This window comes from Malaya genurostris, chromosome 3, assembly GCF_030247185.1.
Source record: "Malaya genurostris strain Urasoe2022 chromosome 3, Malgen_1.1, whole genome shotgun sequence".
Lineage (NCBI taxonomy): Eukaryota > Metazoa > Arthropoda > Insecta > Diptera > Culicidae > Malaya > Malaya genurostris.
In genome coordinates, this window is record NC_080572.1 from 196,598,639 (window position 1) to 196,620,283 (window position 21,645).

At 37.5% G+C, this 21,645-nt stretch overlaps 2 protein-coding genes across 14 annotated transcripts in view; one reads left to right on the forward strand and one right to left on the reverse strand.

The window, feature by feature from the left end:
- The first annotated feature begins 671 nt into the window (after positions 1-671).
- Positions 672-8,895, forward strand: LOC131436023 (potential E3 ubiquitin-protein ligase ariadne-2). Of its 2 annotated transcripts, XM_058604443.1 has the most exons (6): positions 672-873; positions 933-1,301; positions 1,762-2,462; positions 2,528-2,896; positions 7,727-7,996; positions 8,061-8,895. In XM_058604443.1, exons 2-6 carry the CDS (start codon positions 1,232-1,234, stop codon positions 8,205-8,207), a joined length of 1,557 nt encoding a protein of 518 aa, XP_058460426.1. In that variant the 5' UTR covers positions 672-873; positions 933-1,231; the 3' UTR covers positions 8,208-8,895. The 2 variants fall into 2 exon arrangements, with proteins under 2 accessions (XP_058460426.1, XP_058460425.1); XM_058604442.1 differs by having other exon boundaries at positions 672-1,301.
- A 1,903-nt stretch (positions 8,896-10,798) lies between these two features.
- Positions 10,799-21,645, reverse strand: part of LOC131439416 (zinc finger protein 271-like) — a 38,655-nt gene continuing 27,808 nt past the window's right edge. For all 12 annotated transcript variants that reach the window (XM_058610387.1, XM_058610393.1, XM_058610389.1 and 9 more), the window contains one exon: positions 10,799-21,481. In XM_058610387.1, coding sequence (XP_058466370.1) covers positions 20,833-21,481 — 649 coding nt within the window. In that variant the 3' untranslated portion in view covers positions 10,799-20,832. The remainder of the gene's footprint in view (positions 21,482-21,645) is intronic.

Here is a 21,645-nt window from a genome sequence, read left to right on the forward strand (position 1 = left end):
GGATGAGAAACAGCGCACCATCTTTTTTGCTGATATTGCTACACTTTCCTTCAAACCATCTTGACGTACTGCTTTGAGTAGTTTGTACAAAAATAATTTACTATCACGGGAATGCGAAACAACGTTCATTTTCTTTCCTTGTTTGAACACTTTCAACACTTCAAATCTAAGCAATGAAATTTAAAAATTCAAAGTTTATTGCATGTGATGAGAAGCATTGCCAGCTTCATTAATATTATTCACAACCGTTGAAAACCGTAGGGCAGTTCAATGTCGAACTTTGCTTGACAGGTTTGAAAACTGAACGATCGACCAGAGATGCCGTTTATACAGATTTATCTGTATTATACAGATTTTTACATACGCATACTGAATACAGATTTGATACAGATTTTCTAAATTTAATACGAATTTCCCAAGAGGTAAAATAAAAACTTTTTCGTATGAGCAATCTATTAGTATTTGATTGCAGTGGCGAGAGGCAAAGTCTTGGTCTCATTGAACTTACCATTCTACAGCCATCATGTGTTGGAATAACATCTTTTAACATCATTTCATTATTGAAATTTGTTTTCTTAGTGAATACAGATAAATACAGATTTTTTATAGAGAGTAATACAGATTTCCTATGAAAATATCTGGCATCTCTGCGATCGACATACATGACGTGCAGTCGACATTCGCTGGGTGAATGGTTTTCTGACAAAGTTGTGTATCTATTTTTGAGGGTTTAGATTGCATACTCGATTCAGTTTCTACGAATAAATTATACCTGTGTCAGTGACTTGTGGACCGTTCTTATCCGTTCCCAATTATGTTTGATGTGGAAGCCGTGCAAAGAACATGATTCTGAGCACGGTCTGACTACGCAAGGTTCATTTTTCGACGGTACAATTATATCCAATTTTTCACTTCATTGTGTTAACCAACAGAGAAGGAGGAAAGAAGTTGCAAAATTCAAGGTGAAATAAAAATATTAGCTTCAGCCAGAACGCGAGGCTGTCTTATGGTAGCAAACGCAAGAAGTTGGTTGTAAGGTCAACTCGTATTGCTCGACGGTTTCCAAGGGCTTGATTTTGCACTGGCTGCAAAGGGCAATTACTCGTACGGCGAAGAGGATCTGGCTTTCGCTGAAAGTATTATACGAATTAGCTTCTGACGAACACGGCACACAGATTCTGTACCGAAAGTACTTGGATTGATCTGTGAGGCACGTAATCCTCATCGAAAAATGGCAGATCAAGAATCGGATATGGATTACTCGTCGGATAACGATTACGAGTTCGACGATTACTATAATAGTAAGTAGTGGGCTCTTATCTTTTAGATAATGACATGAATGTGTTTGATAATCACCAATGCATCTGGCGAACACATTTCCTTCGTTTCGTTTTCCATTTGCGATTTTTACAAAATTTCATTGTAATTCTAAAACCCAAGACGATAACCCTTTGCAGTATTAATGTAAGTTATATTACAATTGGTCTTTGATTAGCCAGCTCAGATATAATCCAATTAGGCGTTGGATTGTATTTCTTATTTGCTGTAGCTTTTATTTGTGCTCGTGAAGTTCATGCAAGAAAATGAATGCCTAAAAATATATTGCCATTGATTTTACTTACTTAGCATGTGACTGTAACCTATCTGCATCAGAAGCCTTATGAAAGTTGGGAAATTATTCTTGCTCGCAAAATTGCAACCGAATCAAGTGCTGAATTTACGAGAAAAACAAACACCATAATTTTTACTTGTAACTTGCAGGCCCCGAAGATTGTGATATTGAACAAATCGATCCTAAACGTTCCGATCCGGAATATTTTGTGTACGAATGTCTCAACGTGGAAGAAGTGGAAAAATTGCTCAACGAACTTGTGGAGAAATTGAGCAACCTACTCCAGATTACACCATCTCTGGCTAAAGTGTTGCTACATGAAACTAAATGGAACACTGCAGAAGTGGTGGAAAAGTATCGAAACAATGCAACAAATCTGCTTGTCAGTGCTCGTATCAAAGCAGCTCCAGCGGCCATAGCTTCAACCTCATCCGCTCCCATGCCAGTTTCAAGTTCTAGTGTGATCGTGCCGATTTCCGGTGTTTTACCAGTCGCTGTTCCTGGCACCAGTACAAAAACGCAATCCTCGGTGATACTATCGACGGGATACCGAACACATCCTTGTCCAGTTTGCGTTACAGTGCAGACATTGGATAAGTTTCACAACCTATCCTGCCAACATTCGTTTTGTCGGGATTGCTGGGCAATGCACTTTGAGATTCAAATTAGCCAGGGCATTTCAACCCAAATCGGCTGTATGGAGCAGAGATGCGATGTTCGTGTACCGGAAGATTTGGTGCTAAATTTACTCAATCGACCCATGCTGAGAGAAAAGTACCAACAGTTTGCCTTTGCCGATTACGTCAAATCTCACCCAGAACTACGATTTTGCCCCGGCCCTAACTGCCAGGTAAACTGTTTTGGGATTGCAATATTTTACAAATCATTCATTACGATATTTTGTTTTCGTTTTAGATAATTATCCGCAGCTCCGATATCAGTCCGAAAAAGGCCACCTGTCGTGTGTGCAAGACATCATTCTGCTTCCGCTGTGGTACAGATTATCACGCTCCAACTGATTGCCAAATAATCCGCAAGTGGCTAACCAAATGTGCCGACGACAGTGAAACAGCCAACTATATTAGTGCCCACACAAAAGACTGTCCCAAGTGTCACATCTGCATCGAGAAAAATGGTGGTTGCAACCATATGCAATGCTTCAACTGTAAGCACGATTTCTGCTGGATGTGCCTCGGCGACTGGAAGGCACACGGCTCGGAATACTACGAGTGTTCGCGGTATAAGGAGAATCCGAACATTGCACACGAGTCGGTCCATGCGCAGGTAATTGTTACGCTTTAGTTTGAAAACAATGCATGAGCCTTATTGTGAGTCGATTAACATTATTTAAATCATTGAATGATCCAAAATTTAGAACTGGATGAGCAACGCTGGTTGTTCATACGGGGCTCCTAAGGGTTGTTCGCGACAAAATATGGACAGATTGAATTTAGAAACAACCAAATTTTCTGTTAGTTCAATACAATATGCATTTTTCATTTATTTAATCGTGCTTTATTAGTTATCTTAAAACTAATTACACTTACCTAATTAGGGTGCATGAAGAAACTACGGGTCTGTGCCAACTTCAATGCAACCGGTTCAGCTACTTTTGTCATAGATTTTCGTAATTTTTTTATAGTTGAGAGAATTATGATTTTTTTCTATAGTTGAGAGAGTTAGGTGGATTCGCATCCGACAAGACATCAAGACACCAAATCACACCAGAATAGCGACAGACAAGACACCAAATCACACCAGAATAGCGAGGGAGTGTCGTGGCTGCGTAGGAATTGTACCAATCGTTTCTTTATATATTGTTCATTGTTTATTTCCTTGTTTACCATTCCGGTAGTGAGCTTTGGCTTACTTTACTACAGCTACATATTGCTTACTAAATCAATATTTTTTCCATGACTTTTTTATTCGTTCTGAAATGCTCTTCAACGCCTTTCGGTTGCATGGCAGTATGAAAAGTCATTCCGGGAAGTTGCCTAGAAAGTCATTCCGGGAAGTTGCCTAGAATCCAGCACATAAGTTTCTTCATTTATTATCTAGCAGGACAACTTTGTCAAATATTAGCGATACAACTTGTGAGTTTCACCTTGATCGGCTTCATACCTTTTCGGTGCTTGAAAGTATGCACGGAAGTTGGAGACATTTTAAATTTCTAGCTACATTACGTACCGAAAGATCTAATCTCTTCCGCAATATTTACTTCACCTTCGCGTCCTACTGGTGCTTCCTGAGATCTGGTTTTATTCCGCTCCCAACCTTTCTGATTAATGTTAAACGTGTATCGAAAGATTTAAGAACGTTATGGATAGTGCTTACAGAGAGCTAAGCTTCTTTGAAAGCTTTCTTATTGATAAAATCATTATTTGCGGCCGCACACAATTGCTTTTCGCACTTGCGCTCCTTTCGGCGCCATCTTCGATCTAAAAGCCTGTAGTATTATCAAAAAACTACAAGGATCAGCCCCTGGGGTTGTTCGAGCGATTGATGTGGAACAAGGCAACCAAAATTTCTAATAATCGATATTTTCAATTAATCGTCACACTTTTGAATCCGCAAATGCACGAGAGTATGCTTAGGGTTATCTTTATTAGAAACCAACACCGAACACGCGAACCCAGAGTATAGACTCTAATAGTCGTGATTTGTATTTGTTTTGTAGCCGACTAAATTACATCAATAGCTCAAATGTATGCAATTATATGTTTGTACATGCTTGCGATACGGATATCGATATATAAGCTTCTCCTCGCCAAGCTTGTGTTCAAGTTTTGTATGCAAGCAGTTATTTTTATAACGTTTCTCTACCATTACTATCCTTCTGCGATTTCGGTTGAAGCGATAAACTTTATCTCATCATCAATCGAGTCTTATGCACTCAAAATTTACTCTGGGGTAGTTGTCATTTTCTCAGGCGAAACGATATAACATGGAATTTCATCCGAGCTCGCATGACACAAGATCAGAGCATACCAATTAAAGCTTCAAATCGTTTTATGGCACTTTTTGTCTTGCTGTCTAGCAACAACCTACCTCTAGCATACTACGCGTAGGACTGAAACATTAGCTATAATTTCGCTTCTATTTATAAATTCGCGTGCTTCCAACAGATTCGCTTTTAGATCGATTGACCAGTCAGAGTGATGCTTTCCAATTTATATATCGCTTACTCCTTCAAAACCGTCGACTATGGCAGGGAAATCCGGTATGCCGGAGATTTTTTGCAGACCAAATAGGACACTGCTAGCTGTTCATCAACATTTCAATGATATACAATTAAAAATACATGGCTATGTACATTCAAATCAATACGTAGAAATATTTCGAATCAAATGGTGACATAATATTAATAATTGATACAAAGTTGACTGAGCTGTATTTGTTCAAAACCTGACCACTGATGTTTATGGTCGTCCTGGACGTGGTTCGTCGTCAAAACGTTCTCGATCCTCTTTGAACAATTTGTATCAATCAAAAACACTTGCTCGCAACATACAATTATCAACGAAGGCGTTTTGCAACATTTTGAGCATTTCGGCACCAGAAATTTAATTCCGCACTCAAAATTTAATCGAACTTTTTTGTTGAATAATTTCACTCATTGTAAAAATCGTCGATTGCACTTTTAATACTTCAGAAAGACAGACGTATACTGAACATCAATGAATATTTTGACGTGACACTTGGCACACATGTCACCTAGAAAAAAAATATTTCGACGAATAAGGTTTCCGCGCGGAATATAATTCAAAAGCCTTACTACTTTTTGCCCACAGTAGTATACGTATTTAGGTGTGTCCAGATTACATCTTTTTTAGTTCACGGGGAATGTCAAAGTCATTATGCAGTTTGGCTTTAAGTGATGGTTTGGAATGTTAAACACACTTCACTCTCTAGTTCCGGTACCGGAAGTGAGATCCGAGTAAGAATCAATAGCAATCTATTGTGCTATAAGACACTTTCATTTGAGTCTAAGTACACGCGCGAGCTGTATCCAGTTGGCAACGGGATTGGAACACCGGTACAAAAGGCAGGTTCTGCTTTGCAATTATTCCAACAGTCTCAACATCAGCGTGGTTCAAGGATGGCGGATTTAGCAGACGAGAAGTTGTCATTATATCAAAACTCATAAGCAACCATTCAAGACTACCGGCACACTTGTTCAGAAACAACATCATAGACGACGGCACCTGTCAATGTGAAGATGCACTGGGTACACCAGATCACTTACTGTTTCATTGTAGATTGTACGAAGACAACAGAAGAGTTTTATGGAGAACGATCGTCGATATAGGCGCGATACCTGATGTGGAACTCAATCTAAAGAGAATGGATCCTAGACTGATGTCGGCAATTGTGACTTTTTTTGAAGACGCGAAAATAGATCTATAAGAAATATATAAGTATATAAGTTTAACTTGGCCAAACTATGGTAACAAGAGGCCAGTAGGTTTAATAATAAAAAAAAAAGTCTAAGTTTGTGGAAATCGATTCAGCCATCTCTAGGAAAAATAATGAGTTCCGTGTTTGACCACTACTCCTGGTACTTCGTAATCAGGAACTGGAAACCGTTTCGTTTTGCAAGCAACTAAAATAGCTCACAAATTGGAGCAGGTTTGATTCAAATTTGGAAGAGTTTTTCCCTTTTTATTGCACAACTAGGAGGAGTAAAACAGATTTTCTTTGCGGTATTGTTTTATAGAGCCGAACCAAAGACATTGTATTCGACTCGTTGATTGAAAGTCGAGTAATCCACAAAATAACATATGAACTGTACTAATCAGATGAAAATTGATGCAATAACCCACAAGATTAATAGCAAAAACGCTATTATGATAAATTTGATTTATACAAGTAACAGGAGCGCACCATTATGTATGTTTCGAACATACAGCAGACGCAGCGTTATTGCTATAATTTGATTATTAATATTGTCATGGTCAAACATAGCATGCATAATATTATTTGCTGTTTTCATTGTCCATTGAAATTTGATTATTCTTTCGCCCACACTTCCTGTAAAGTGGCTATACTTTTTTTCAATGGCAGCACCGTGTTCAAGTAAAATCAATCAACGGTAACAGACGTTCGTATTACCATAGTGGTTCTGGTTTCATCAAAACGGTTTAAAACTCGTACTCATGCGTGCTTGATGCCGATGGACTCGGTTGTATTTTCAAACTTGAGCTTCGATGTTGGGTTTCGTTATCTTTACTGAGTGTACTAAACGCATCCTTCGTGTGCGGCGTTGTGTTTTCTTGCTTCGTCATTTTATATGACGCATTGTAATTACGGAACCGAATGAAATTGAACAGTAACTTTTTAGACAATGATAATTTTATTTTAAATAAAAAACTTTTGAAAATCGGGTTACCTGTCGCTGAGAAATTGTATTTAATTCCTCGTTTGAAATTTTTCTTCAAACTTTCGGTGCTTCTGAAACAAGAAACGGGGGACCAGTAGTGCCGAATTAAGTTTATATATCTACCAACTAACAAGGTCTGCAAACTGCAAGCTTTTATCTGTTTTATAGGATTTACAACTGTTTTACCATCACAATTGAAAAAATATTCATTAAAATAAAAAATTTCCACTTACCGCGTCGTAGTTCCGGAACAGTAAGTCGGATCTGGATCAAACGCTCTAGAAATTTTTAAAAACCTTCAAGACCTTTCATTTAATTCTTAGTTTGTGAAAATCGGTTCAACCATTTCCGAGAAAACTGAGTGCACATTTTTCATTAATTTGCACATATTACCCTGTAACTCCGGAACCGAAAGTTGAACCCAAATCAAATTCAATAGCAGGCAAATGGACTATAGCACCTTTTTTGTTTTTTTTGTATTATATTATTGGAACCACATTGTGTCTGTTGATTCTTATTAAAAACTGTTTAATAATAACAATATAATGTATGGAAAAAAATGATTGATATAAGACGGACCAACTGGAAATAGTTCAAATTCTTAAAATAACAACGCGGTGTTAATACTCGATGAAAGTATCTAATTGTTTCAAATTATTTGCATTACACTGGGGTCTTCATCAAAAAAATCGAATAAAAAATTAAGTACCACCTAATTCTATCCATATTTTCAGGCCCGCGAAGCTCTGAAAAAGTACCTACACTACTACGAACGCTGGGAGAACCACTCAAAGTCGCTTCAGCTTGAACAGCAAACGTTGGACCGCATGAAGGCGCGCATCAACGAGAAGGTGATGAAAGGCCTTGGAACTTGGATCGACTGGCAGTATTTGTTTGATGCGGCTGCTCTGTTGGCAAAATGTCGATACACGCTCCAGTATACCTATCCCTATGCGTACTTCATGGAGGCTGGTTCCCGGAAAGATCTGTTTGAATATCAGCAGGTAGGAAAAAAATACGCAACGCAATTCAGCAATACTGATAACTATTTCGATATGTAACACATAGGCTCAGCTGGAGGCAGAAATCGAGAATCTATCCTGGAAAGTAGAACGCGCGGAAACGACCGATCGAGGCGATCTTCAGAACCAGATGGACGTAGCCGAGAAACGAAGAACGACGCTTCTGAAGGATTTTTTTCCTACCGAAGCGTGAGGATCACTTTGGAGAGCTAATTATGAGGATAAATTCGCTGCAACTTGTAAATGTTAGGTAACGAACCACAAACTGAGATATTAATTCTTCTACACCCACCTCGTCACCCCCGTTCTTTCCCCTTGGTGTTGAAATACACGATACGAGTATGATTTTAGAAAGAAAATTTGTTTCGCCCTTCTCAATCGTCATATACAAGACCAGTGTTCTTTCACAGCCTTGATTTCGGAAGCGTAATCGGAGACAATTTACTCTGAATGATAATTCTTACTGATAGAAAAAATCTTAATTTTAAATTTATTATCATATTTGATATTCCTATGATTGTACCAAATGATCTTCAAACGTAAACCGTACGATAAAATTACCAAATTAACCAATAGGTTGCAAAATCTGATGTTGCGTTATTGTGACAGCCAAAAACGCAATCATAAACAGAGCTAACTTTATATGCTAGTTTAGGATCGAACATCGAATTCGAACAGGATTTATCGCTCGATAGTGGAAGGAAGTTCGTCGCTTGAGTTTATTTTTCAACCGAAACACTAGTAATTACTAAAACAATTTTATGGCGGTACGAGCAATTTATTCTTTTATACTGCGAGCTGACAGTATGAAATAGTGTAGTAACTTGATCCGAATTGCATAATGTGTAAGGAATAAAACGGAAGAATGTATCAATAGTCTATGGACAAAGCCCAAGCTACCTAGAATATCCGAAAATCCTTATACTATAGGAATTCGTCATTTTTTTGAAACTTTATTTTAATTTTACCCCTCAAATGCGAAACATAACATTTATTTCATTGCTATTTTTTGGAAGAAATACTCTTCGATTTCTAACAGCTTTAAACGCTGATATACATAAAGCGTAATTCTACTTGAGTTCAATTTTAACTCTTTCGCTATTGGCACGGAGAATTATCTGCAAACGCGATCCAGATCGGCGCAAGGATACCATGAGACTATCATCGGTAGTAAAAGTGAACTATAAACTCGTGTCGCATGTTCGAATTCGACCTGAAAGAATTCGTGCAATGGTTCTTTAAGAATTGGCATCAGAGTCTGATTTCACTTCCCGTAAAGTGGCTATGATTTTTCTCAATCGCTGCTCCGTGTACAATCAAAACCATACGCTGATAACAAACTTTCGTACCGACACCGTGAATCTGTTTTTTCAACACAGTTGAAAACTCGTGCACATGTGTGAATGCTCGATGCTGATGAACTCGGTGATGTTTTCAAAACCAAGCTTCGGTATCGTGTATCGTTTCTTTACCGCATGTACGAAATCGCGGTATTCACCCCTGTTCTGTACGTCGATCGATTCGAAATATTCCTATCTAATGTGCAATTTCCATTCTGCATTCCGTTCGAGTTGGGTATGAACTCAAATATAATTCGTTCGAGTTGTTCAATTGTCGAACATTACGCGATCGACTTGCGTACGTATAACTTCTGTTCGGTTTAGAATCGTTTTAATTTGTTTGTACAAGTGTAACGGTTTCGTTTACTAAGGAATGAATAATATAAAAAGAAAAACAACGTGTAAGTAATGTTGTTGTTTGATGGTTAGTGTTCGAAATTTCAAGTGTTCCCGAACGAGAGTCGATCGAATCATACAAGTCGAACGGAAAAAAGAATACAAAATTCGAACTCGAACGAAAGTGTAGACTCGTTCGTATCACAAATCCGTCGGATTACAGAAACGGGGTGATTATTCATTTCTTATGTCGTTTTCGTTTTTAAATTGGACTACACCGGTGTAGCGAAAGCTGCACTGAAACCGTTCGTTTTTGCCAATTGCACTACACCAGTGCTACACTTTTTCTGCGCCGATACCACTGGTGTAGCACTCATCAAAAGTTTGGTGTAGCTCTGTGCAATGGAATCGTTTATGGTAGTCAATGGTTACTGTTTATGTTTTCGTCATTTTTGTTCGTTTATTCATGCCTCCGTGTAGCCCTGCACCGGTGTAGTGCAAATTAAAAACGAAAACGCCATTAGTAAACGAAACCGTAAAACTTGTATACACAAATTAGAACGATTCTAAACCGAACAGAAGTAATACGTTGGCAAGTCGATCGCGTAATGTTCGAAAATTGAACAACTCAAACGAATGATATTCGTGTTCATACCCAACTCGAATGGAATGCAGAATGGAAATTGCACATATACAAATCAAAATCTCTTAAAGATCAGGTCAGTTGTGATTACGCAACGATGATTTTTTCTTTGGCTAATCTCACTTGTGATGAAATCAGCAGTTTTTTTATGTACGCGATCAGTGATATCAAAATCAGCAGTAATTCGATGATTTTTCCTGCCTGGTCGTAAGAATTAGATCGAATTTGGCATTCTGTATCTCGATCGAATTCTAGTTTTCCATACAAAAGCATAACTCGATCGAATTACAGTATGCAATTTTTTACATTCGTTCGAAAAAATCCAATTCGATCGAAATACAGAATAGGGGTGTATAGCTTTCCGATATATTTGTGTTGATTGAATTTGTTGAACAGGTAAAATGCGGATACCGTTTCATTTCGGAAATTTTCGGATAAAAATTTCTCATGCGGTGACAAGCTATGTGTGTCTATAAGTATTTTTTATTTGATTGTTTATCGTAGCAATAATAGGAAAATGTAATAAAAAAGAGAAATCTATACTATTCCATTTTTTTTTTCAAATTACGCTTAACGAATCATTTACAGCAGCCAAAAAACGCATCAAACAATGTATTGCCTAAGACCACGCTGATGTTTGTTAAACATTTGTGTGCTTTTTATTTGTGAAGTAACATTTTGTTCAGTGTATACACAAAAACTGGGAAATAGAATAGCATCTAACTTAAGCCATATCGCACTGCGCAACGAGTCAGATATGATAACCAGCCAACATATTTAAACTCTTCCTTTTTTTATTTCTCACATCAACAGTTTCATCGTCATATTTGACTCGTTTGTTAAAAAAATAAAATAAAAAGTATTGTTTTCTGTTTTCAATAAAACATTCTGTTTCGTTCTTTTACTAAAGATTTTACCTTTTTGCACTGTTTTTTTTAATCGCTTCGCAAAACTGTTTTGAACAGTAACTCTGCTCTGCTTATCCAGACTGACTTATATATCTCTCTCTGTTTTTCATTCTGTTTCTAGCCTAACCATCATCTATCAATTAATTAAAGGTAACACTCTCTATTCAACAGCCAATTATTGTGGTTCGTGTGTCGGCGCCAGCCAGGAGTTCTTGGAAGCTCCCATCTGCGCGACTGTTACACCAGCTAAAGTTCGTTTCGTCTGATATATTCCTATTCAAGCACTTGTGTTAACAAATTAACATTTTCCTTTCCGTTTCTTTTCCTTATATAAATGACTTTCTAACATGTCTATCACCTTTTAGCATTGTGTGTGTATGAGTGTTTCTGTGTTTCCGCGCATGTTATTTAACATCATATATGATTGTGGCGATTTAGAGATATATTTTGATTACTGCTAATGGAGTTGTGTTTTTAACTTCTACTTTTATCATTGTTTTTTTTATACACATTTAATCCTCGCTAATATCCTACATTTGCCAATGGCGCAACTATTTTAAGTCCTATTTCTTATACATACGTATATGCATTAAGTGTCTGTGTTTCAGTATTATGCAAACAGCGCACTGGTTCTGATGTTCGCTGACTTTCGAGTGCTACTGCTATCCTTAAAAGCAGCGAAATTCGCACATACTTTCTTCCTTATTACACACTAATGTCTAATGTTAGTATCTGTAACTTAAACCTGAATTCTGTTGAGGATCAATTAAAACCTATTTCACGTCGAGCCGTCTGTGCTTCGAGCGAAACAAAAGCTAGCCGGTTACGATAGCAATATCTAACAATATTGTGTTCTAGAGAGAAAGATCAATAGTTTTTTTTGCAAGTAAAATGTAACTTAAACTTTGGAAGACTTTAGAGCGCAAGCATGTAATATTTGTTAATGTGTTTATTGAAACCCTATCCTATGGGTTACGGTTTTGATTAGTGTTGTTTATGAGGATGAAGAAAAAAAAACTAACGAAATCTATACGTTCAGTCGTATTCGTAAATGTCTAGTTCTAGTTCAGTATTCCGTTCATAGATGGAACAAAGTGTCATCTAATATCTCTTAGTATGGTTGATACTTGAAGGTTAACATATTTTTCACACCATCTGTAAAGTAAACCATTTCTTGTCTCAACTCAGCTGGTTTTACGAATTGCATCCAATTATTAAAATGACGCTAAATGAAGTTGAAGCTCGACGACCACTAGTTTTGTTCGAAACTACTTTCGAGAAGTGTAACTTAGACGACATGCAATTATTTTCTGCTTTGAACGAATCTCATTATTTTTGAACCTAGGATCTAATTATTGAAATTTTTATGAAGCACTTCTGGTAGGAACTGTTTTAATAATCATCCAAAAAGTCTAGTAACGCGAACGTACGATTGAATCTTGTGCTGTCTGTGAAGAGATTCATGTTTTCTGTAACCAAAACTTTTCACTCTGCCACGGGGCAAAATTCACTGTCACTTCATAATCGTGTAGCAAAATATTCAATCAAAATATCGTTTCGTAAAACACAAAATCGCCCTCCGGAAGACTAGTACGGATAGGAGCAAATTGTTTCTAAACCTTTCTTGGTAAATGGCAAAACTGTCGTCCAAATAGAGAACAGTGTGGAGAGATCAAACAACCACACGATGACATAAAACATAGATAAGAGATCAGTATTCAAAGGCGCGATTTCAGCTGACTGAAATGAGGAATTACAAAAATACTAAATCACGAGAGTATTGGCTATTGAACTCTCGACTTCTAATCGGCTCCTATCACATGCTCGCCTACTAGCGATAGCATAATTTCATACCATTCTGAGTTATTTTCTTTAGGAACTTTAGCCCGAAACGACTTTTTCTTTTTTCCTTAGCCATAACCGCTGGACTATTTTTATTTATTGATGGTAGGGGCTAGACTAACAAGCTACTAACATTCAGTCTGTTCGCTTCTATTATAAGAGCCGGGATTTGAATCCACCATGGCAAAGCGTAAACTAGATTGGGTTGTTTCCGCAGATAAGTTGTCTTGTTTCCATGCTATACTGCTAGTGTGGTGTATTATGATCAATTCATAGTTGATTATTCTACCTCTGATTACTATTTCCAAAATTCCAACTTATACTGACTTTTTGAGGATTATCATCCTACTTTTTTAAAAATCTAGGTTTATGTTACTATATAGTTATATACAATGAACGTTTCCAAGTTCAACTCCCGATTTGCTAACAAAAAAATGTCGAATGTTTCAATAATTACCTTGCAAGTTAATTTGAGCTCAAATTCTTACTACTACTACTGCAGTTCACCATGAGCTCAGTAATTAAGGTAATTATTGGTAAGAGATGCATAGGTACTCTGGCTCCTGTTATTATTTGATATCCACATTCCATATTTGACTCACTAGAAGCAGCTTCTGTCGAGATTCAGCACGCAACACAATCGGAAAATATCACAAGGTTCGCTCGTTTCTGTTTTTCTCTTCTTAACTATGTGTTTTTTATTTCTCTGTTCATTTCGTATGTTCACATATTGACAAATATCGGTTGAAATAGCAATGAAACGTTATGTTATTTTCTATTTTGGAAAGATTTCTTAAGTATTAATCTCATAGTTGCAAATTGAATAGAATAATACCTAATAAGGCAATAATCGATAATTTTTTAGAAAACAAGTCTGTTTCCTGTTCATTTCGGACTCGAATTTATTGCTGCCTTTAAGAATAGCGTTGACATAATATTGAATGGTTGGTTCGGTTCTAAAATTTGTAATCAATCGCATCTTGAGCCAAAGTTCTCTAATTTGTTAATTGTTTGAAGTGAAATACATTACTATAATGAAAGCACAATTAAATGGCAGCAAACCTATCTTGAAGTCTCTTAAAAATATTCTTCATTCTCATTAAAATGAGTGCGTCTGCAATCTATTTTTTTCAAATCCCCAAAGGTTGTTTAAGGTTTAAAGCCAATTCAAGTTGAATTGCTTTACGCACTGATGAGCTGAAGGCGAAACGTGAAAAAAATTAAGCTCAAACAAATTTCGTTTTGTGCATTTGTCTAAAATGTAGTCTTAAAAGTCGTTTTCAAGAAATGATGACACCCACCAACAAATCGAACGAGTTTAAGGAGCTGTTTTTAGAGCCGCCATATTGTGGAAATAAGATGAATGAAAAAGTTGTACGATGATTTATATATGTACTTTTATCTGTAAAGAGTATAATTTTGAAATATTGTTTAAACAATAAGTGCGATTTTTGGAGAAACCTTGCCTTAACCAGAGACCATCAGCTGCGCAGCAAGGTATTGGGGTCCGAGCTGTGACCAAAAGGTACAACGCCAACTTTCAAATGGTGCGAAAAATTCTTGCCAGGGAAACTACAAGTCGTACAAAGCCAGTAAACATCCAAACCGGCACATGAAGTAGAATTCCGTGCAAGCCTCGTATATGATCGTGTTTTGACGAAACATACGTCTAACTCGATAACACCAGATTTCCACGATTCACGACGATTTCTAATACATTCGGCATCAAAACAAAATTGTTTTTCGATTTCCGAAATTTCAGTGAGTGAGTGAGAATCGCAATATTTTTCGCGAATTATGACTGTCGCATAAGCGACCCTTTCACGAGACAATATTATTGTCACTACAAGGAGTATTGACAATCAACCCTATTCTATACGTCGATCGATTCGAAATATTCCGATCGAATGTGCAATTTCCATTCTGTATTCTTTTCGAGTTGGGTATGAACTCGAATATCATTCGTTCGATTGTTCAATTTTCGAACATTACTCGATCAACTTGCATACGTATTACTTCTGTTCGGTTTAGAATCGTTCCAATTTATTTATACGAGTGTGACGGTTTCGTTTACTAAGGAATTAATACTATAAATAATATAGAACGTGTGAGTAGTGTTGACAGCTTTGATGATTAGTGTTCGAAATTTCAACGTGAGTTCGATCGAATCATACAAGTCGAATGGAATAAAGAATGCAAAATTAGAACTCGAACGAAAGTGTAGATTCGTTCGTATCACAAATCCGTCGGATTGCAGAATCGGGGTAAATACTTTTAATCGTGTAGTGGAAACTTCATCGGATTAACGAAAATATTGTCAAAAAATCAAAACTGCTCACACTCAGGATACTGCATTTAAGAATACCAAAACTCAGGATACTGCATTTAAGAAGTCAAATCTTATGATTGTGTCATTTTTTTATTTTTGACAATTTCATTGCTGCCGTATGGGATTCATTACAATGAAATAGATTTCATTTAACTGCTTTATGATCTGTATACGATACACGTGCACATTTCATACGTCAGCTCAATGAAATTCAAAGTTGCATCTTGTGTGAAAAAAAAATCATAGTTGGCGCGTATGATACTCGATCAAAAATAGTGCAACATGGCTTCCGCTGATGATTTACGTCAGGATCTTCCGATTCCGGCTAGTACGTCGCAAGTATTCAGAGGTAATTTTAACTAATCTATTTAATGCGCTGTGTACCTAAATAATCTTTTTATGTTTAGAGTGCGGAGTGGATATAACCGTCCTAATTTGTTGGACGAGAACTAAAATTATTGATGCTATTCCTTCTGCCCAAGTAAATTGGAATACCAGTTTAATTTCACTAAGGATACTGCACTTAAGAATAAGCCTTATTTAGATATAAAACCTGTTTTAATCCACCTAGTGGTGTAATGATGCCTTTCTCATGTATAATATTGTGGTATTCTATTCAAAATTTTTCTCTTCGATTTTTGAAAGAAACCAAGAGATTGTATGTGCATAACATGTAGAATGAAACATCTTTAAGAAAACGAAGTGGGTTTACTATTATATGCACTTCCGGCACCGGAACCCGAGAACCGGTATAATCGAAGTCGGTTCGTACGACCACCAACTAACATGACGTACAAACTCTACTAATTTTTTTTTCAAATTTTGAAGATTTTATACAATTTTGCCATCGCACTCTAAATAACGATTGAAATGTTTGTTTAATTTCCGGAACCGTATACCGGGAACCAGGATAGCCGAAATCGGTTTGTTTAGTTGCCTACTGATAATGACTACCGATTTGTGTAGTTTTGAGACAAGTTTAGAAAATTTTTTATTGAACACACTATACCCTATAACTCCATCCGGATGAAATTCAGGAATTCCGAATGGGACCATGACATAGTTCAAAACTAGGATATTAAATAGAAAAACTTGCGACGAAAAATCAGAGTACATTCGTATGATTTTCCAACGTGTAGTATCCTCAGTGCATCAATCCGATAATACTTTCTCTCAAGAGAGAAACTATTAAATATGTGCAATGACCTCTTCTCTCAATATTTTAATATTCATTTACAATATTTAAAGCGCCAAACGCTTGAATTTTTTGAAAAACTCGGACTCAAGTTATCAAGCCAGGATTGACGGTATTGAAAATACTTTGGATTGACAATAATATTGTCACGTGTAAGGGCCGCTGATGATAGTTTCATCACCTTACCTATAATTCACGTGTTTCGGTACGGACTCGTCTGAGAGCGTTATACAAGTAAAAAGCATAAGCAAGCTAAAGACTTGTGTTGTGCTTGGGCTGCATTTTTTTTGTGCAGATTTAACATCATATGGAACACATTTTTGTTTTCTACAGGGTCCGGCACTCGAAGTGTAACCAATTAAAAAGGCCATAAATTCAGTTTGGAAAATTACTTTTACTTAATTCAAAGTACAAAATGTGTAAAAATAATACAAAATTCAGAATCAATTCACTTTTGCTCGATATGACAACCTTTTGCCTTGACTTGATGACCTGAGAGAGCAAGGAGTTGCTTCGTTTGGCCGAATGTGACTTGCAGGTATTTTGGCCCACTCGCGGACAATAACTTTTTTCAGCGCCTCGAGACTGGTGTATCTTTTAGTTCGGACTTTGCTCTCCAAAATGGCCCAAAGAGAATAATCCATTGGATTCGCATCTGGTGAATTCGAGAGCCATTGTGTGGACGTGATGAAGTTCGGAACGTTGTTTTTCAGCCATTCTTGGTTCACTCGAGCTTTGTGAGACGGTGCCGAGTCCTGCTGAAACGTCCATGGTCTGCCACCGAAATGTTTGTCTGCCCACGGCTTCAAAGCAACCTCCAGAATACTTTCCCGATAATATGTCGCATTTACCTTGACGCCAGGCTCGATGAAAACGATTGGAGAGCGCCCATCTGCGGTACAGCGGCCCAAACCATTATCTGTTGCGGGTGCTGCCTCCTGGTGGCCAATCGATGACTCAAATTCTCGTATGAACGGTCGGTCAAGTAAACCCTATCGTTTTGAGAGCTTACGAATTGCTCAATTGGAAAAATTTTCTCGTCAGAAAATACAATGTTCGGAAATTGACCGCTTTCGGCCAAACGAAGCAACTCCTTCGCTCTCTCAAGTCATCAAGTCAAGGCAAAAGGTGGTCATATCGAGCAAAAGTGAATTGATTCTGAATTTTGTATTATTTTTACACATTTTGTACTTTGAATTAAGTAAAAGTAATTTTCCAAACTGAATTTATGGCCTTTTTAATTGGTTACACTTCGAGTGCCGGACCCTGTATATAGGGGTGGCAAATTAGAAATTCAAAGAAATATACGTATAGAAATTTGGCAAGATTTTGAACACATATTGCCCAGTCAATTTTGTTTTAATCACTGGCCCTTATTACCGTTCTCACTTCCACTTTCACATTCACTTCACTTACATGTCACTTCACTTGATTTTACCTATTACCAGCATCACGCATAGTGAAGTGATCACTGTGGTGAAAAAAAAACAATTTTTTTCAACAAAATGTTGGTGGCGTGATGTTCATAATGACATCAAGTTCATCCAAGCAATTACTTTTATCTCTGAAGCGACTTCCGTAATAAGGACCTACATTCACTTCACTTGCTTTCCACCGTGAACACCACTGTTGTATGAAGTGTGCACGCATCATGAGTGTTGTTTGTTTATTTACTTTTATCTCCTCCACTGAATCGCACCAAAGTGCTAAAGCAGAGCTAATAAATTCTCTGAGGTAAATGCAGATACTTTCACAGAGGTGTACACGCCGGTGAGCACTCTGGTGTATGGTTTGCGTATAAGTAACGTGGGGCACGCAAAATAAAACAATTTATCGTTGAATTTTCGTTTTTCCTTGCAAATTTTTCATAACAAGGCCAGATCTACTCTCTATTAATTGAAGTTCACAGAAGTGATCACTTGGTCTAGCCTCGCTCAATATTAATCGCGAAGTCAAGGTCGATACGCAGAGTTTTGGAACAGTTTTTTTTTCCAGTGCCCAGAGCTGCTAAATGTCATTATCAACGAACAACTTTGCACGACGAAGATTGGAAAGTTTATGTCACTGGACTGCTGCCAACCAGGCTCTACTAATCATCATATATTGAGTGTCTGAGAGCCGATCTGTTATAACTTAAATTCTCTTGTTATTATACTCACTAGGACGCTCATTGATTGATATTATCTTCATTTCTCCTGTCACTGCTTGATTAAGATGTGACTAAATATTAATCAAGCAGCATATACATTGAATTAAATTCATGTACACCAATAAACTCCGAAATCCGATGGCTTTTTACAAAGAACAATAAACTTTATCAATTTATGTTTATGTTAGTACTCTCATGGAATTTTTTTACTTCAGTAGGGAATAGGAGAATGAAAAAGAGAACAAAATGCGTCACCTGTCTTTGACTGATCGTGTTTTGACGAAACATACGTCTAACTCGATAACACCAGATTTCGACGATTCATGCAATTCTAAGACATTCGGCTTCAAAACAAAATTGTTTTTAGATTTCGGACATTTCAGTGAGTGAGTGAGAATCGCGATATTTTTCGCGAATTATGACTGTCACATGTGGAAACTTCATCGGCTTGACAAAAATATTGTCAAAAAATCAAAACTGCTCATCAATCCGACAATACTTTCTCTCCAGAGAGGAAACTGTCAAATATGTGCAATGAACTCTTCTCTCAATATTTCAATGTTCAGTTGCAATATTTGAAGCTCCAAACGCTTGATTTTTCCGGAAAATGCGGACTGACAATAATATTGTCCCGTGTAGGGAATAGGAGAATGAGAGAGAGAACAAAATGCGTCACCTGTCTTTGACTGAGTATACTTCTACTTGGTCATAGAACTATCGAGTATCTCATTTGACAGACACTTTGACCGTACCGATTACAGTTGACGATGATTTTAGTCAGTATGTCAAGGTCATTTGACATGACTGACAATTTGCAGCTCTGCCGGTGCCACCCAGAGTTAACTTATTGACGAATTGTAACTGAATATTACGTTCAGACCATAGATAAAAATTATCTCTTGTATCAACTTTTAAACTGACATAATTTTTGAACCCTTTCGAAACTAGAAGCTAGAAAGCTATATTGACTGTTGCGATGACAATGTTTCCATAGCCATTATAAGATGATACATTCAATTATTCATTCAAATTTTAATGCTCCTAAACAAAATTAGTTGAGAGCGAAAAAATTCTACTAGTTCCAAAAACATCTATGATCTATGAGGTATTTTCAGGTGAAATCAATATATTTATTAAAATCGGTTACAGAAGTCTCGCATAATTTCAAATTCCGATTGCTTCAATTCCACACAATTACTATACTAAATTTCATCATTACCACATAATAAAGTTTCACTGGCACAGCTTCCATTTGATCTAATCAGTTATTCAAGCATAAATGAAAATTTGCTTATAACTTCCATAGAACAGGTAACGAAAGGGTTAGAACATCCAGGGACATTCATTTGAAATCGATCCAACCTGTACCATTATGGTGGCCCGCCCATTCATACGGACAACTGCAACAGGGTAAATTTTTCTTGTTTCGCTATTCTGCGTCGATTCCGTCGCCGCAAGCTAAGTACTACAGAAGAGCACATTACACCAAATCGTAATCGTAATCATCATTGTAATAAAACTGAACATGAAACCGATCAACACTTCATTACTCATTACCGATTGAACAGCCGATACTTGTCAATATCTTAAAACTTCTACCACTGCGTAGCATCATCAAGAACCAGAGCCATCATAACTAGATTCATTCGCCGATTCAACAACTATTTCGTTGTTTATTGGGGATGAATAACAAAAAGCGTACATATTTGCAGTTATAGAAACTAATAAAAAGTTGCATTTTAAACACTCAACACTGCCCTTAATAGTCTATCTATGTAATACTCTCTGAGTATATCCAGTGCCAACACGTTTCGCTTTTAATCATACGCTAACCACTAGCTTGCTGCATTCGTACACGTTTTGATTTGATGTCACCGCAGGACATGACCATTACGGTGGTAATGGTTACACCATACACAAGTATGTACTGGTGTTCCGCCTCTAGTAGAGTCTAGCACATTCAAGGCTCTACTGCGATGTTGGTTCAGTCTTGGCCACAAAGGTCGAAACAGCGGAAGCCGTTTCGGCAGCCGTTAGGGACCCATCAGCCGTTGATGATCCCTTGCGAGCGTTCCATTATGTGCTGTGGTTATTATTGAAGGGAGGAATGTGGAAAAGAGGGGACAAGATTTTGTGCGGTAGATTAGGAATATGCGGTATGTGTGGATGATGGAAGTTGACCTGATGGTGCAGATCAGCAGACCCGTGATCTTGGTGGGGAAGATGCGTGGATATTAGGTGATGCGATAGCTGCTGTTGAAGGTGAATTGGAAGATTATGCTGCTGCTGTAGTGAAGGATGATGCTGATGGGATGGAGGAGGTTGCTGCTGATGTATACTCTGTTGCTGCTGTTGTTGTTGCTGATGCTGGGCTGGCGGTGTATGCTGCGGCTGAGGATGCTGTGGGTGTACATCGGGATGGTGGCTAGCATGAGCAGTGCTTAGAGTGTGGGCATTGCTCACTGCCGAAGATGATGAGATCACGGAAGTCAATATCGCTGAGGGTACGTGCATCGAAGGTTGAGGCTGACTGTGCGGAATAGTGATGTGCTGTGGCATTCCTGAACTGGAACTGCCGTCAATGTCAATCTCGCTCTTTATATTGATATTCTCCAGCTTCAGACCGTGACCACCGTTGTTTAATTCGTTGCATTGTTTAGTGTGCCGTTCGAATTCGAGAATGTTTTCAAACTGCATTTTGCATGTCTGGCAGTTGTACAGTATCCTGCAAAAGAAAAAATACATAACTTAAGCTCAGCTGATTTCACTAAAACATTGGTTAAATAATAAAAACCATGAGTCAGTATGAACCAAACTTTTATGTTATCATCGTTTATCAATGATATGTGTTTAGGGGTCATCATTTGGGATGTGAAATTGATCATATAA

What these genes read in the sequence shown, in the direction of transcription:
- LOC131436023 (XM_058604442.1), top strand. Translation starts at nt 1,232, where the DNA reads ATGGCAGATCAAGAATCGGATATGGATTACTCGTCGGATAACGATTAC. An exon ending in GTTCGACGATTACTATAATA is followed by an intron (nt 1,302 to 1,761) that starts GTAAGTAGTGGG and finishes TGTAACTTGCAG; the next exon opens with GCCCCGAAGATTGTGATATT. An exon ending in GCCCCGGCCCTAACTGCCAG is followed by an intron (nt 2,463 to 2,527) that starts GTAAACTGTTTT and finishes TTTTCGTTTTAG; the next exon opens with ATAATTATCCGCAGCTCCGA.